Consider the following 15,976-nt stretch of genomic DNA (forward strand, 5'->3'; position numbering starts at 1 on the left):
TTTTAGTCTATCTATTAAGAGGAGTGCAGGGGGAAGAGCAGGGAACTAATTAACAGCTCAAATTGGTGAAATTTATTTTTCTTTAAAGAAATAATTGTATTTTTTTACTTAAATGGCATTTTGCTCAATATAGTGCTAGCAGAGAGGACAACTGAGACTTTTAATTCTAAACGTGTAAACTCTTTCATTGGAGACTGGTTCTTTTCATAGCAATCAAAAATCAAATAAAAATAGAAGACACAATAAAATGGCTTTTTTTTTACAGAATTTCATTAAATTGTGTATTTTTATTAACTTTATTTCATTGATACCATTAAAACCAGACATAAAATTGTTTGCAAAATCTTTTGCTAATTGAATAGAAATATCTATCTCTCATCTGATACTAAAAGACTTTGGTTTTGGCCATTTCTTTACCAAAGTGATTCACTACCTACTGTATACACTAGTCCAACCACTGGTCTGTAGACTACGTATTGAGTTCTCACTCAACAGAGATACTTGATGGGGAATTGCATCACCACCATTATTATTTGTTCTGATGTGAGAACTGATGGCACAGATTATTAAATAAAATATTATCAATGCTCCTATTTTCATAGATGAATCCAAGCACAATTTTTTTACTCAGTGCTGATAACATTCTCTTGGTTCTCTCTGATATTACAAGTTCAGTCCCAACATGTTAAACGTATTGCATAACTTTGGCAGACGTTCTAGATCTAAAATAAGTGGTCAAAATGAAGCTTTATTCTCTTTAATCTTACAGTACCATTATGACTACTTTTATGACTTTTACGACAAATTCTCTCATACTGCATATTCTTATTCAGATGCAATATTCAAGCTTTACTTAATTTGGAAATGAAATCCCACTCTTCAAAATTTTGTAGCACATTTGCAATATGTTTGACATCTTGAATAACATTAAAGCTGATTTCACTATCTGGCAGCCTCACATTACATGTTTACATTACAACATACAGTAGGATCCATTATTAGAATGACTTTATTTCTTACATACTTTTCTTTTCCCCATTCAGCTCCTCTAAGCCTGATCCTTAGGAAGGTTTCCGAGGTTGTATTCTGATAACTGGGATACCAGATTTTAGATTTTAACCCTCAATAATTCAACTAGTTTTCCAAAATATAAGATATTTAATGTTAAATCATGACTAATTGAATATTTACTTCTTCTTTATGTGTCTATTAAATTTAGCCTTTATGATTTGAAACTGATTTTTTAATTTGACTAACACTCACTGTATTAAAGTCAACATACAGACTTTACTCCTGGTCTGCATTAGTTGTTTTTGTAATCCCTGTGTGATTGATCAGGTGTTTTGTGTATATCACGGTCAGATTCACATTTACTCTTGTGGTGGTTTAATTGAATCATTTTATTATTATTAATATGTTTATGTTTCTTTTACTGTTTTGAGTCCAAGTAGCCATAAAAACACTCCTTGAATGTGTAAATCCAGTTTTTGTCAAAATTTAAAACAACAACTCCCTACAATGGTATTCTTTGAAATGCCTAGGACTACACATTTGAGACACTGAGACACTAGTTTAGGTGAGTTGTACTGTATCATTGCTGATACATACAAGATTGCTGCAGGGATGGTGGTGGAGATTGGCTGAAGAAACAAAAGCTTTTTTTCTGGTGCGGGAGTCTTAGCACCCAACATTTGCCAGGAAAGCATACAATTTTGCACCATCTTTTGTGTCAAATTTAAATAAATTTCCCATTTCTTAACCTGACTTGCAGTGTAGTGGGGCTACTAGCTTTAGTTCTGCTCCTTATTTGCAACCAAAACTCCAACAGCTTGCTTACATTTTTAAGTTTGTAACTTATTTCCCTAGATTTATGATGTGTCCTACAGTATATATTTGTATTTTTACACTTAGCCATGGTATGAGAAAACTCACCAGGAACCATGAAATAGGAATATAAAAAGATGGAAAAGTGTGTTACAGTTCATTTTATTAGTATTACTGTATTTATTTAATAGCACTTTAGATAAAATCATTAAAATAATGAATAATAATATCTGGTTCACAACTGTTTAAGCTGTTCTGTGTGGACACAACACATTCACATTCACATCTGATATAAAACGAGGAGCAATGTGATAAACAGGACTTTTTATCAGAATATTTAACAGACGTTTAAGCTAACAGGTGATCCTGAAATAATGTTGATCCAATACTATACTGTATGTTGACCAAAAATAGAATTAAACAATAAAATAAAACTAATAATGTACCAGTCCATTATAAAAATGTTACTTAGGATATAATTTAAGAAAAAAATATCACCATTTGTATGTGTAACCTTAGTTATAAAGTAAAACAAAAGTACATTATTATTATTCTGCACTAAATCCATATCATAGGGTTATATGTGAAAAACAAAAATGTGTAACTTTTAGCTCCTACACACTATACCCATGGTGCTAAATGCACGCTTTCTCAAAGATTTGGCACTTTTATTTTTTCACACCATTTTTGTGCCACCACTGGTATACAGTAACAAATATCATTGCAAATGTATTGTTTTAATTTATAAAATTATTTCACACTGGGCGTGAGCCTTAAAATTGTATAGGCAGCTAACTCACCCTGCCAGCACGATGAAGAAATCCAGTCTATTCCATGTGTCGCCAAGGTAACACTTCTTCCCAAAGATCCCCAGAGCTACCATTTTGATCACCATTTCCACAGCAAAGAAAGCAAAGATGAAGTCATCAAAGTCCTAAGAGAAAGAACACGGACAGCATTTTATCAGACCATTTTCTTCTGAAGATTGCTTTAACATGATTACTTTTAAAACCTTATTCCCAAATAGTGTCCCCAGCTGAGTGAAAGGAATGCTTTACACATGAAATACAAAGAATAATTTTGGAAATTTCACTACATTTCTGGAACTCAAATCAATCAAACAATCGGTGTTCTGTTTATTTAGTACCCTTTGCAATAGTTTGCTGCAAGAGTGCCCTACAGACTAAAAAATCTAATGCAACAGACAAGATACAGAGAGATGAATAAGTGGCCTCAGTTGGCTCACTCACTTACACAGCTGGACTATGTAAGATGGATAAGATATATCTCCAGAGATTGTGATATCTAATCACTTCTACCAGTCCTGGAAGAAAATGGGATTGCTGATGTACACTAGAATCAGGGAACACAGTGTTTAGGGGACCAACTCCTGAAAGAAAGGGAGCAAAGAAAAGGACTTGGTAGAGGACTTGTTGATAAGAGGCTTAGACAATATATTGTCCATGGGTGGCAGAGAGTCTCATATGGTGTGTTGCCTGTCTGTCTGAGCAAGTAGACAGACTCCTACCCAGAGCTACTTTAGGTGTATCCAGCTGACCTGCTCCATGTACTGTAGGAAAGGAATAGAATAGGTCAATGGTTTGACAAAACAACAAATGATAATATCCATTCTTAAAAATGTATACTTACATGGTGGAAACATAAGAAATAAAATGCAAGATTAGATACAGATGTTTTAGAATCTATGTGGGCTGAACTAGAAAATCAAGTTCTGTTCCTAACACTAGATGCACTGTATATAACAAACCACTTGGACACAGGTACAAGTAGTTTACCATATGATGAGATTTTCTTATCTAATTTGAGATCTTAAATTACTTTTCAAACAAATTTAAAAATAAAACAGACTGGAGCCTCTTGGAAATTGTGACCATAATGTGGTATCTATTAATGTTTACATTCTATCTAAAAAATATGGAATGGTTTAGGATTTTTGAAGATATTAACAGTTTCATAGCATAATATTTCTGCTGAGTACTTAGAAGAGCCTGAGATTCAAAGACAATAAATGGTATGCAAAGGAACAGTGGAACAGTGCGTATTCCATGCTGAAAGGAAAAGAAAAGATACACAATGTTTCGGCTGTGGAGCCGTCTTCACACCTGATTCTGTTTGAATCATCCTATTGCATTTACTGTACCTTTAATTGATGTTTTAACATAATTGAACTAGATTAATGATTTAAAGCATGTGATTTAGAGATTCTGACATGATTTGCAAACTAGTTAGATTTACAGATTATACAAAAATATGGAGGACAGCAAATATATACTGTACATGTATATAGTGGCAAGGGAGTTACAGTACATGTGACAAATGAAACTTCACATACTGTACACAGTAAATACAAACTGATATACACTGTTAGTAAGGAACATACACTAGACTGTACATACAGTAGGAAGGTAGCAGAGCCTGTGTTGTTTTGCAACATTTAAGAAAAGTGTTTTTGGGGAAAAAGTTTATAAAAGTGTTTTTAAAGCCAATTAAAAGCTTTGCTATCTGATTATTTATAGAAAGCAGAAAAAAATAGTTTGGTGTGAGCTATACCCTTGTTTTGTGGTTTTTGTGTTTTCTACCTGTAAATAAAATAGCACTGTTCTTACCTTACAGTATGTGTGTGTTTGTGTCTGTTTTCCCTGAGATCCAGTTATAAAAATATATCGTTATGTCACCAACTGTGGGTCATAGGATGCCACAGTGCCACAATCGATACATATGGATCTGCAGGAATCTATGCATGGATGGAATGAGGGAGCTTATTTACACTCTCCTATGTTTTCATCAAGAGAAAGGCATTAAAACACACCAGTATGACCACATTTTAAATATTCTGTAGAATTGTGGTCACGATACAATAAATATTAGAAAGAGCAACACAAATGATGGTTTCAGAAGACTGCACTTGATAGACGTTAAAAAAATTACAGCAAATCTTTAGCCTTGAACAAAAGAGACTGAGTAGTGCTTTGATCCATGTATACAGTATAAAACCAAAGGGGTACAGATTGAATTAATCCAAAAGACCACATTAGACTCAGCAGAAAATAGGAAAGAGTCAAAATTGTAAATTAAAGGAATTAATTTAGGATGGAGAATAGGAAAAGCTTTTGTGGACATAGAATTGAGAAAATTGGAAATGGATGCCCCACACAAGTGGTTGAGGTCCAAACTCTGGGCTCCTTCAAGTAATGAGTGACTGAAATTTCATTATCACTTAGCTACTAAATACGAAATTGAAAAGATAGTTAGATGGCTTGTCTCCTTTCTCATGTTTAATGTTCTTTGCTGTTGAAAGCCTCAACAGTAAGCCACTCAGTAGATAAACTCTACTAACTAACATGATAAATTAACATGAGGACTTTGAAGGACTTTGAAATCCCACATCAACTGGATTTCAAAGACGATGATCTTAACTCTATAGCTCACCCCATTTGCTTTTGTGTCAAATCCAGCAGCCACTGATCTGAGAACAACACCTCAAACCTTAGATACCCAGCTTTGAACTTCTTTCTGCTGAGATTTCTAGCTATCATTGTTGTAGACAATCTTCTGAGCTCAAGTTAAAAACCTGTGCTAATTTAAATACAATGATCAGACATTTTTTCTCTTTCTTTATATTTAAGCAGAGCTATACTTAGACCTTCCATCAGAAGATCCACAATACACACTTGTCTCAGTTCAATTGCTGTTGTACAGTATATGGAATAAGCTGTACTGATTCAAGCATACCTTATTAATGTCTATCTGCCTACATGTGTCAGTGTGCACACAGGTGATGAATTAAACCCAACACAGAGATTAAGAAGATCCTGAATCGATATGAAACAGAGGAGAAAACTATCTGAGAGGCAGCTTTAAAGTAGGTGTTGTGTGGGAAGTGACAGAATACAAGAAGTCCAACATGTCCTGCTGCAGATTTGATTAAGTTAGGCAGAGAGGTTAATGATTGTTTTGTCTGCCCTGGAGGATCCCAATTGTTCTGGAATGAATATGGAAAATGATCATATGCCTACAGGTACTGTATGTGATAAACACTTAAAAGAGCTGATGGAAACAATAATCATAACATTATAAAATTACTAAGTAATTAATAAAATGATTTTAAATTATTATTTTATATAAGAAGAGAGGAAAAAAAGAAAGAGATGCGAATATATTTTGATCTCCATTAAAGCTAAAAATCTTGGAAGGATCACCTTCACATGAAATTAACAAAGAAGCAATAATCAAAATTGTGAATATCATTACTGTAATGCTGATTGATTGTTTTATTACAAAGCTAAAAATGTCCATTCCGCTTTTTGTAAAAGGTTTCATGCACAAGGAATACTGTTAAATGAATACACTTATTCTACATTTTATCTCTGAATAAACTATTTAAGTTCTACTTCCTCCACATTTAAGATTTTAGAATATACTGTATACCCTGTATACTGTATGTGTGCCATAAAAACACTCAAAAGGACAGCTTTTTAATTTACAAAATATAAATTAAACCTACTGAGTTTAAAACTTGTTTATAGTTAATTATATTACTGATACTTTTACATCTACTAACACCATTAATTAAAACTAATTAATAATAATTGATATTTTACTATACTGAAAAATAATTTGTCTTTATTGTGACTAACATCTATTAGCAAAAAGATGCTTATCCATGCTACTGTATGAGTGCAGCTTCCAGCAATGGTGTGGGCTGATTCAATTGTCATTTCAGAATGTCTGGACTATGTCTCCCAGCATCTTGGTGATAAGAGAGACAGCTGAATAGGAACGCTGTAGCACTCCTACAAATTGTTGTTTCCCAAAATGTGAAAATATGGTGACCCCCCCCCCCAAAAAAAATTAATTGAGTGTAAACATTGGAAATTGTCTTTACTGTCTATAGTATGTGGCCTTGAAGAAATTGTTAAAAACATTTAAATGTTCAGAGTAAGGATAGAGGGCTTATTCCTTGATAAATCTCTGAAACAGTCACTTCTGTTCTTCTGGTCCTGTAGAAATAATCCAGATTCTTCCTTTAGATATTTACTGTTTAACATGTGTAATGGTTCTTTGAGTTTCTGACCTTGCCACTTCTGCCCTTCCAATTCGTCCCTCTTTGCCTGGGCACTAACCCGGGTTTCTGGGGTCATGCAACAGGGAACTTGCTGGCTGAGCTACAGGAGACCTTGCCCAGCCTGGGCGGCTGAGATCCCTGTTATACGCAGGGGCGTATTCGTGACATTCTCCCCCTGCTTAATTTGCCATCCTTGGCAAAGGACCATTCCCGTACAGGCCATCATTGTAACAGTTCAAGGTTTCTTCCCTTACCACTACTGCCCTGCCAGTTCGTCCCTCACTGCCTGGGCACGAACCTGGGTCTCCAGCATCATGCAACAGGGAACTTGCTGACTTAGCTAAAGGTGAACTCCGCGAGCCCAGGCAGCTGAGATCCCTGTTGTACGCAGGGGCGTATTCATTATACCAGCCTACAGTTAGAATCAACATCTGTCTCTGGTATTATGATATGGAAACCCCATCTAAGGTCTCAATTAACAGGGCCTTTATGCTAATGGTGTCCTTGGGTCGGAGCAGATAGGACAGCATCTGCGTGACCTACAGGGTGATCATAAAGTACAATCCTGGGACTCGAATGTTCTCATAACATTAAAAAGCGTGCCATAAACACTTTTCATTGTGAAATGGTTTTATTGAGGAAGGACACTGGCACATTTTATAAGCAAAAGGGTGGGGAAGGTTTCTAGTAAAGAGGTACTATGCTCTATGGCATAGACGCAGAGGCAGGGTTATTAAAATATGCAATCATGTGCTGCTCATGGAAAATTTATTTGTGTCCAAGCAACTGTAAAAGCTCTTGTTGATTTTTTAAAGCATCATAATTCCATAAATTTCAGGAATTTGTTTTCTTAACTTAGCCATGCCACCTACGCTGAGTGGCACCGAGGAAGAATTGTTCCTGACCCTTTTATATCAAAAGGACAGTAAAACTTCCCTGACTTGTAGCCCAAGAGATTGAGATAATCTACTTGGTGAGACTATTTTCCTGATTTCATACACACACAGCAATGCCCACAGCTTGGCAATTAGCAGTTCCTTCTCATAGACAGTTCATTTATTGAAAAAAGTATTTAAAATTGGTTCCTCGTGTTTAATTTACTTTGGTTTTGAGTTGTATGTTTTTCAGAGGACCTGCTTTCACTGCAAGGCTACAACTTTTATTATAAACATAGGATGGTTTGTGTTCAATTAATTATTGGGGTTCAGGCTACAATAGTTTGAACATCTGAGCACGGTGTCCACCCACATACTTGTAAATAACCATTAGCAAAGTTTTATAAGTGTTATATTTGTTTCAAATAATAGTCAACTCATTAAAAAATTAAGGACATACTGTAGGATCCTTACAAAATATTTTACTTCAGTTTAGAACACATCACCTAGTAGTGGTAGTTCTCCACCAGGTATCTGAGAAGACTTTATAGGGGACTTAAAAAAGGTACTGTTTCACCACCAAGTCTAACAGTGTGTAAATCAATACTTTAATACGAAGCGTATACTTACTGTACATACAGTACATTTACTTGTTGAATTACATTTGTGCCTTAGATATTTTACAATCAATAGTATTTTTATTTTTAATACATTGTGACAACATATTTCAATTTAATTTTAAATATTAGCATAATATGTAATTGGGACATGGAGTGTGATCTCCTGATAAGAGGCCCACAAGACAGAGTGTTTAAATATTTTAAATGCCGCAGCCCTGTTGGATTAGTGTCATTAGTGCCCTCTGGTACACTATGTTTTGATGTTCTGTCCAGACAATGCTCTCCAAACTTCAGTCATTTAAGGTATGCAGTTTCACAATTCTTTTTCATGCAATACATTAACTAATTTTATAATCATTCACTACAATCTAATGAAAGTCACCACCAGAGTGACAGCATTTCCACTTAAAAAGATCCTGCAACAAACGTGCTTGACACAATACTTGGTTGTGTGTACAGGAAGCACATTTATTTTGTCCATGACTACTATTCTCAGGAAGTCTTATTTATTTTATTATGGAATTATTGTGGCATTCATGGCATTCATTTATCTAATTTCATTTGTGGATTTCAAATGTTTAATCATTTTCTAGTTTTGGTTATAATGATAGCATCTCTTATACTGTATGTCCTTTTCTCTGTATCCGGGACACACAGAGAGAGTAAGGAATAGGAGAGAAAGAGATGGACAAGAGTGAGGGAGTTGTTAGCCTAAGGGGTCTGTATTCATCACAAGTATTGCTCATTTTGATGTACAGTACAGTAACTTTATATTAATATTGAGCAGTACACAATCCAGCAATAAAAACATAAAAAGAGTGAATCCTTTTAATCTGTTACAAGTCCTGCAGTCTTTCTTGCATTAGAATGCAGATTATTTAGATGTGGAGAGCAAATGTGTTCCATGAAAGTACTAAAGCCATCAGGGGTTTGCTGGAGTTTGTCTGTGACCTTTTAACTGACTTTTCAGCAGTTAAGTCTTGGATGATATTCTTCATTTCCATTGGGTATCATACTTGCAGAACCAGAAGAAGTTTAAAAACACTTCCTCTGCTTGCTGTAACTTCAGAAACACTTTAGTAAATGTGTTTTTAACAGTGACGCAGAATCAGCTGGCATTTTATCACTGATCTGTCCCACTGAAGCAAAAACTCAGTTGTGGCCACATGCCAAATTTGTCTTGTAGGACCATGAAAACAAGGCGAGAAATTAAGTGAGAAGAAAAAGAAACAACTTGGATTTAAAATCACGAGGCAGTTTTCATACAGTCTTTCTTTTTATTTTAGTTTTTGACTTGGCTGCACACCATGAATAAGCTGGCATTAATTAACACATCAACTTGAGTGTAAGCAGCTGCTCCAAGATACTGTTGATTGATTAGAAAGCCAGTGTGATATACAGATTCTCAGTGAAACATCCCCTGTGTTTGTACACTCCCCCTTGTGCTCTTAAACTAGTTCTTATTCCAAAGGCAGAACACCTGCTGCATTGACCCCTGGACCAAAGGATGGACAGAATGAGAATTGCAATAACTGCTTCATCTTTTCGGGTACATTTAACCATATTTTCTTAATCAAGAAAGGGAAAATGACAACAGAGAGATCATGATACAACCATTCAAAGTATTTAACTGAATCTGACAACACTTTAAACAATTGTTTTAGTTTAATATTTGTTAAAAATAGCCATAAAAACAACTGGTGAAACTGCCACTAGAAACACACTCGTGGACAGCACATACACACAGGCACCAGTGGGAAGCTAAGCTTTTGATGCTTAAGGATATAAAGGTTGTACAATAGTCCTGGTTACCTGCCTAAAGAGCTGCAAAAAAGTAGTTAATGTGACCTTCAATAATCAATAATAAGCTGATTAAAGACGTTAAAAGCTAAATTGCAATTAAAATCTGCAGAAACACTGGTTTTTAAAAGACAAGGGATGAACAGCTCAGATATTCGTTATAATTTACTGACGGGAAATGTAAAGAATAACAATACTGCTGTCGTTGATGTATTTGTCCAATCAACATTCTTAGACATTTTTGTGTTGAGTGTGAAAGATCATGAAAGATTTTAGGTAGATCAGAGTATATTTGGCCCCCTGTCCTCATGCATGACCCAGGCTGTACTCCCATTGGTCTGGGCTTACCTGTAATATTGTGCAGCGTTCAGAGACGCAGTCGCTGTCCTCACATGGTTGGAACATTCCCAGTGTGACACAGTTGAGGAGGATCACCAGCATGCTGGCTCTCTCAAACCAGGTGAGGCAAGGAGTTAAGGAAGAAATTCAACAGGGCGTAAAACAAACAAACAAAAAAATACAGCTGCGGCATTGTAACTGACTTTCTTGCATATTCTGGGTAGAGAAACAGCGTGAGTATTCCTGACGCAATAAAACACACTTCCCATCTGCACAGCTGTTAACATTAAAAATAGCATTATAACATTACAAAAGTGTTAATCAGACATCTTAAAGACAAAAATACCATTCTGTATAAAATAATAGTAACATAGAGCAGGTAGCCAAATGTGTCACCTACTGTATCGATTCTAAAGGTGCTAGGGCCCTTCTCCCAACACAGGAGGTTGAATCCGCAATATATACTGTATAATATATATATATAATAATTGTGGAAAATATAATGGTATATTCCCATAGCTGTTCACAATTAAGTCTCTCTCACTTTCCCGAATCAACTCAGTGCAATCACCCAGGCGTGCTTCCTTCTTCCATGCTGAAGTAGAAAAACTGAGCACAGTCCTTCAGTTGTCTCTAGTATTCTCTTCAATCCCAACAGTCCCAAACAATTAATTTTATTAACTGTTCAAGCTATGTGCAACAAAAAAGGGCAGAGAAAAAGAGAGTGTCTGACCTTCTCTGCTCTCCACTGGCCAAGGCTTAGATATCCTCCTTCTGACCAGAGCATGAGGACTTGAGAGAGGGGTGTTAATTTTTTGATTATTTGGAAGGATGAGGGTTGGGGTTGTCAGACATAAACTTATGTCCCTCTGTTCCAGCTCTGATCTCTGTCTGCTAATCACAACTACAATTATAAGTATAATGTGTCAATTTTCACTCTATGGTAGCTGACAGGTGTCTAGGCAAACAATGCGTCACTCATTCTGCGATGAAAGTAATCTGTTGTACACTGTACTAGAACTAGAAAGGCAGGGAGAATTCAAACGGAGAGGGAAGCAGACTAAACAGAGGGAAAAAATACCATACCTGTTAGAAGACTGGCCATTATGTTTAGAAAATAAACTGCTAGGCACTGCCATACACCCAGTTTTGTCACCCTGTCACACTAACTATGCACAAAAATGAAGAATGAGAAATTGTAAGAGAGTTTGGTCTACATTGTGATTAGATGAGAGACAATTAACATTCATAACAATAACCCCCTATAATGTATACTGTAGATGGCACATAATGGTTTAAAATGGTCCTGCAACATTTTAGGTATCTACTGTATCAGGTAAACAAAAATGCTGTCAAGGTTGCTAAGCGAAAACATTTTCTAAAAAGCATGTTGATTATGTTAATTACAGATTGCACTTAATTCATTTTCTGAAAATAAATGACTTGCTCTGCCTTTATCTGTTTAGCAAACAGCTTATAATTTGATTGTACGACAGAAAGTGCATCAGTTACTAAAGAATAAAACATGTTAGGGCATTGTGGTGAATTTTTCATGGTGGATTAAGCAAATGAATGCAGCCTGTCTAAACCCATTGCAAATTCAGCAAAACTGATTTACAGAAGACTGATCAGGGACCTGACAGGAGGTGAAGGACAGAAACAGTGACCATAGTGCAAATGATCAGGTTGATGCTTAGAGAGGGGCCAGAGTTCAGTGACAGTGTTACAGATCTATGCTTATGAAGTTTACACAGGGGTTGAAACAGAGAGAAGAAATGATTTTACAAACATTTAATTACTTGTTTACCATAAAGGTAAAGGTTTATTACTTATTATATTTCTTTTAAATGCCCACACTATGTCTCAGAATCTGGTGAGCACGTGCAAAGACTGTCCATTTTCATTAGGACTGAGTCTTTTAACAAAGAAGTATGTAGGGGGTGCTGTTTGACACCATCCAACAATAACTGCAACTTGTCTGGACATACATAGTTTACAGCTGGCTATGGTTTAGTCCTCAGGGACATACTAGATTCCATTGTAAACTGCTCCAATATGAGTAGAAAACTCCCCATTACAAATTCTGTGGAATCATGGCCACAAATGTAAAGCTTATCACAAATTCAGGCATTCAGGCTCCAATAACATTGCCAGTGTACCCAGCAAATAGTCAATGAGATGCATTAGATGCCAGAATAACTGTGGTTATAAGATAAAAAAACATTTTGATTTCTTCCCAAAAGCAATATAGTGTAGTACCCCTTTCTGCATCCATTTACATCATACATTAAATCCCAATTAAATAGTGAGGACAGAAAAAAACAACTTTGTTTTATTGCAGTGTTCATGTATGGAATTCAGGATAAATAATTATCAGTAAGCTCTCTGTACTGAATGGCAGCACAGACTACATGTGCCTGCAGTATAATAGAGTTATAATGTTTATACATGAAATCACAGTACACCAACATATACAGTAAAAAGGCATATTGAGTACTGGATAATGATTGTAATCTTCCAACAGGTAAATGTATTGTTTTTTATGCTAAAATGTAAGAAGTTCAATATAAAATATAATGCTTCTCAATTCATTCTATCCTAACTTTGACATAAGCATTATTAAATTACAATGCAACAGCTAGGGGGTCTCTATCAATTTCCAACTGAGACTATACAGCTTTGTGAAATTTTGCCCTAAAACTAATAAAAGCCCATCAATAAAAGAGAACACAATCCCTAGAGGGCAAAGGCCAATCAATGTGGCACCTATCACTAGCACAAAAAAACAAGAGAAAAAGAGAACAATAATAATCTTTGTAATAAAACTTATAACAGACACCAAATCTTGAAAGAGGAAAGAAAACCTTACTGTATGCCACAGTGTCTCTTTGCTAAAGGTTGCATGTCCTAATATTATGTATTGATTCCAAATTGAATTGCTCCTTGCTCTGCTTGTTCCTGAGTACACAGACAGCCAAGCTGACCTTTGCCCTTTATGACAGCCACTCTTTGTCATTGTTACTGGGACAACAGGGATGGTAAGCCCTTTGTAATAGCGTGTTAATAGAAGGGCCTACCATTGTGGCCAGCAGTATTCAGCAGATGGAAAGGCAGCATGAAGTGTAAGATGGACAACAAACTAAAGGTCTTTTTCCTTTTTATTCAATGCCAGCCTATATCAACAGGTAAGAGATGGTGAAACAACACCACTTTTGGTAGAAATCTTGATGTTAAAGAGGTCCTGTTCTGGGCAAAAGATCTGTCTAAAAAATTCAGATTGACCTGAATATCCAACAGTAGCCTTGTTTTAGTTGTTGAGTTTTCTTTCCATAATAGTGTTGTAGTAAAGGATGTGTGCCTTAGGTACAGTATGTTTTTGTTTGTCCTTTTGCTTGGGTTATTCTGAAGTACAACTCTTACTCTAGTTCACAGCAGTTCTTTTCCAAGCCTGTTATACTGTAGGAAATGGAAGTGTAAGGCTTTGCATAGTAAACAGAAATAATTGAATAGTAAACATAATATCACATTTCAATGTGCTGTTGCTGTAGACAGAATAGGATCCGCAACTGAAATTTACTGCTATTCTAATAAATTCTTCAGTTAAATGTTTTCTTGCAAAATCCCAATTATTTGCTTTTTACTAAGCAATAGTGCCTTTGTACATGTGTTCCCATTTAAAATCTAATTCAGAGATGTGATCTGAATATTTTTCATTTCCTAAACAGTGGTTTAAAATAATAAACGAGAGAAATCTGCGCCTCACACTTCTACTACTAAATGACTGAAATTACAATAAAAGAGATGTAGTATATTCTGAACTAAACTCAGAATAAAAATTTGTATTAAAAAAAACTTTGTACTGTACGTCTGGAATGAAAAAAGGTGGTTATGAATCAGACTCACCTCATTCACATACTGTACCCGACAAAGTAACTTTGAATAGAGCACAGGTGCTCTTGGACTAGCTCTCCAGGCACAGCCCTACAGGAGTGATGATGAACATTTAATGATTGTCATAGGTGGATACTCCTCTGATGGCTGGGATATTGGCAGGAAGGGAATTTGTATCCATTTATCCATTTGTTTATTCATTTATTGAAGGCTAGTCCAATATTAAGAAGGCCAAGTGTAAAAAACATTATTATTATTATTATTATTATTATTATTATTATTATACTGTACCTACTGTACACTGTATCTATCAGTGCCATTTAGAGCAGCAATCTGGTTTTCCTTGGAGGTCTCCCATACCATTGTGGACCAGGCTCTGTCATGCTAAGTTTCAGACAGCATCAGGCCATAAGGTGGCAACATTGCTTGTAACACTAAATGTAAAAAAGCACAATATAGGAAACGGCTTGAAGATGCATCACACACAATTATAGATCAATGTTGTGACTAATCTACCTGACAGTAAGTCCATGTAAGATAGGCAGAACACAAAAATAAAGTGCAAAACAGTATCCGTAGAATGAAGTGTTCTGGTACAAGAAAAATCTCTTCAAAAGAGAAGAAAAAACAAAACATACAACACAAGTAAAAAAACTACAATTTTCCATGTTCTGTAACTGATTAGTTTTATGTTGCTAGCTTTGAACCTTACACAAAAGCAGATAACTAAACAAACACAAAGACAGTCAGGACTAACTGCTATAAAGTTTGTGACAATTTAAATACCCTAAACTAGCCTTCCTCTTTATGGGCTCCAACTGGATACAACTCCATTTAAACCAGAGTTTAGTTACAGTATGTAACCTCCACACAAAAATGGAGAAATACAAAAAAAATAATAATCAAAAACCACCATTCCAGTTTCAGATAGTTATTTTGTTGCTCTGCAGCATCACATTTGCATCCCACTGTAATAATGCAATTTTTTTTTGTTTTATATACTTTGTTAGCTACACTATTTTAAGAACTTGTGTTAGGATATACTGTAGATTTTAAGTGCCTGCTCTGTTGAGGACTCATTGAGGACAAATTAACTACAATACTGTACATCTGCGATGTACATTTCTCTGTACTAAAGTATTAAAATTGGTGATCAAGACATTTATGATGTTCTGCCACCCTTTATACCCGCAAAACCCTTAGACTTCTGGCCCTCAGACTATTTTTTCTAAAGTAAAGTAATACTGAATTCTTAGCCTATACCAATTTATCCCACCTTGACAGACCACAATTAGTTCCAATTAATACTAAATGCTTAGATATTCTAAAATAACCTAGAGATATACAAGATAAATGAGAGCGATTTTAACCTTTTTAACAGTGTCCATGAAAAAATAGCATAGTGCATGCTGAAACCTGCATATTAAGAAACCAATTTTCTTACTAAGGAAGAGCAGTTGTGAAAAAAGAAAACAGTAGAATTGTACTAGAACTCACCACAGTATTTGCTCTAAAGTAAAGTACTGTGTTTAAATTAAATG

At 35.4% G+C, this 15,976-nt stretch overlaps 1 protein-coding gene across 16 annotated transcripts in view; it reads right to left on the minus strand.

Annotated features, from left to right (window-relative positions):
- The window catches only part of cacna1g (calcium voltage-gated channel subunit alpha1 G), a 349,737-nt gene that overhangs the window by 191,506 nt on the left and 142,255 nt on the right, over positions 1 to 15,976 (minus strand). For all 16 annotated transcript variants that reach the window (XM_088599330.1, XM_088599329.1, XM_088599325.1 and 13 more), the window contains exons 3-4: positions 10,554 to 10,665; positions 2,625 to 2,758 (exon numbers count right to left, since the gene is read on the minus strand). In XM_088599330.1, coding sequence (XP_088455456.1) covers positions 2,625 to 2,758; positions 10,554 to 10,665 — 246 coding nt within the window. The remainder of the gene's footprint in view (positions 1 to 2,624; positions 2,759 to 10,553; positions 10,666 to 15,976) is intronic.

This window comes from Lepisosteus platostomus, chromosome 11 (assembly GCF_059453375.1).
Source record: "Lepisosteus platostomus isolate fLepPlt1 chromosome 11, fLepPlt1.hap1, whole genome shotgun sequence".
NCBI classification, from domain to species: Eukaryota; Metazoa; Chordata; class Actinopteri; order Semionotiformes; family Lepisosteidae; genus Lepisosteus; species Lepisosteus platostomus.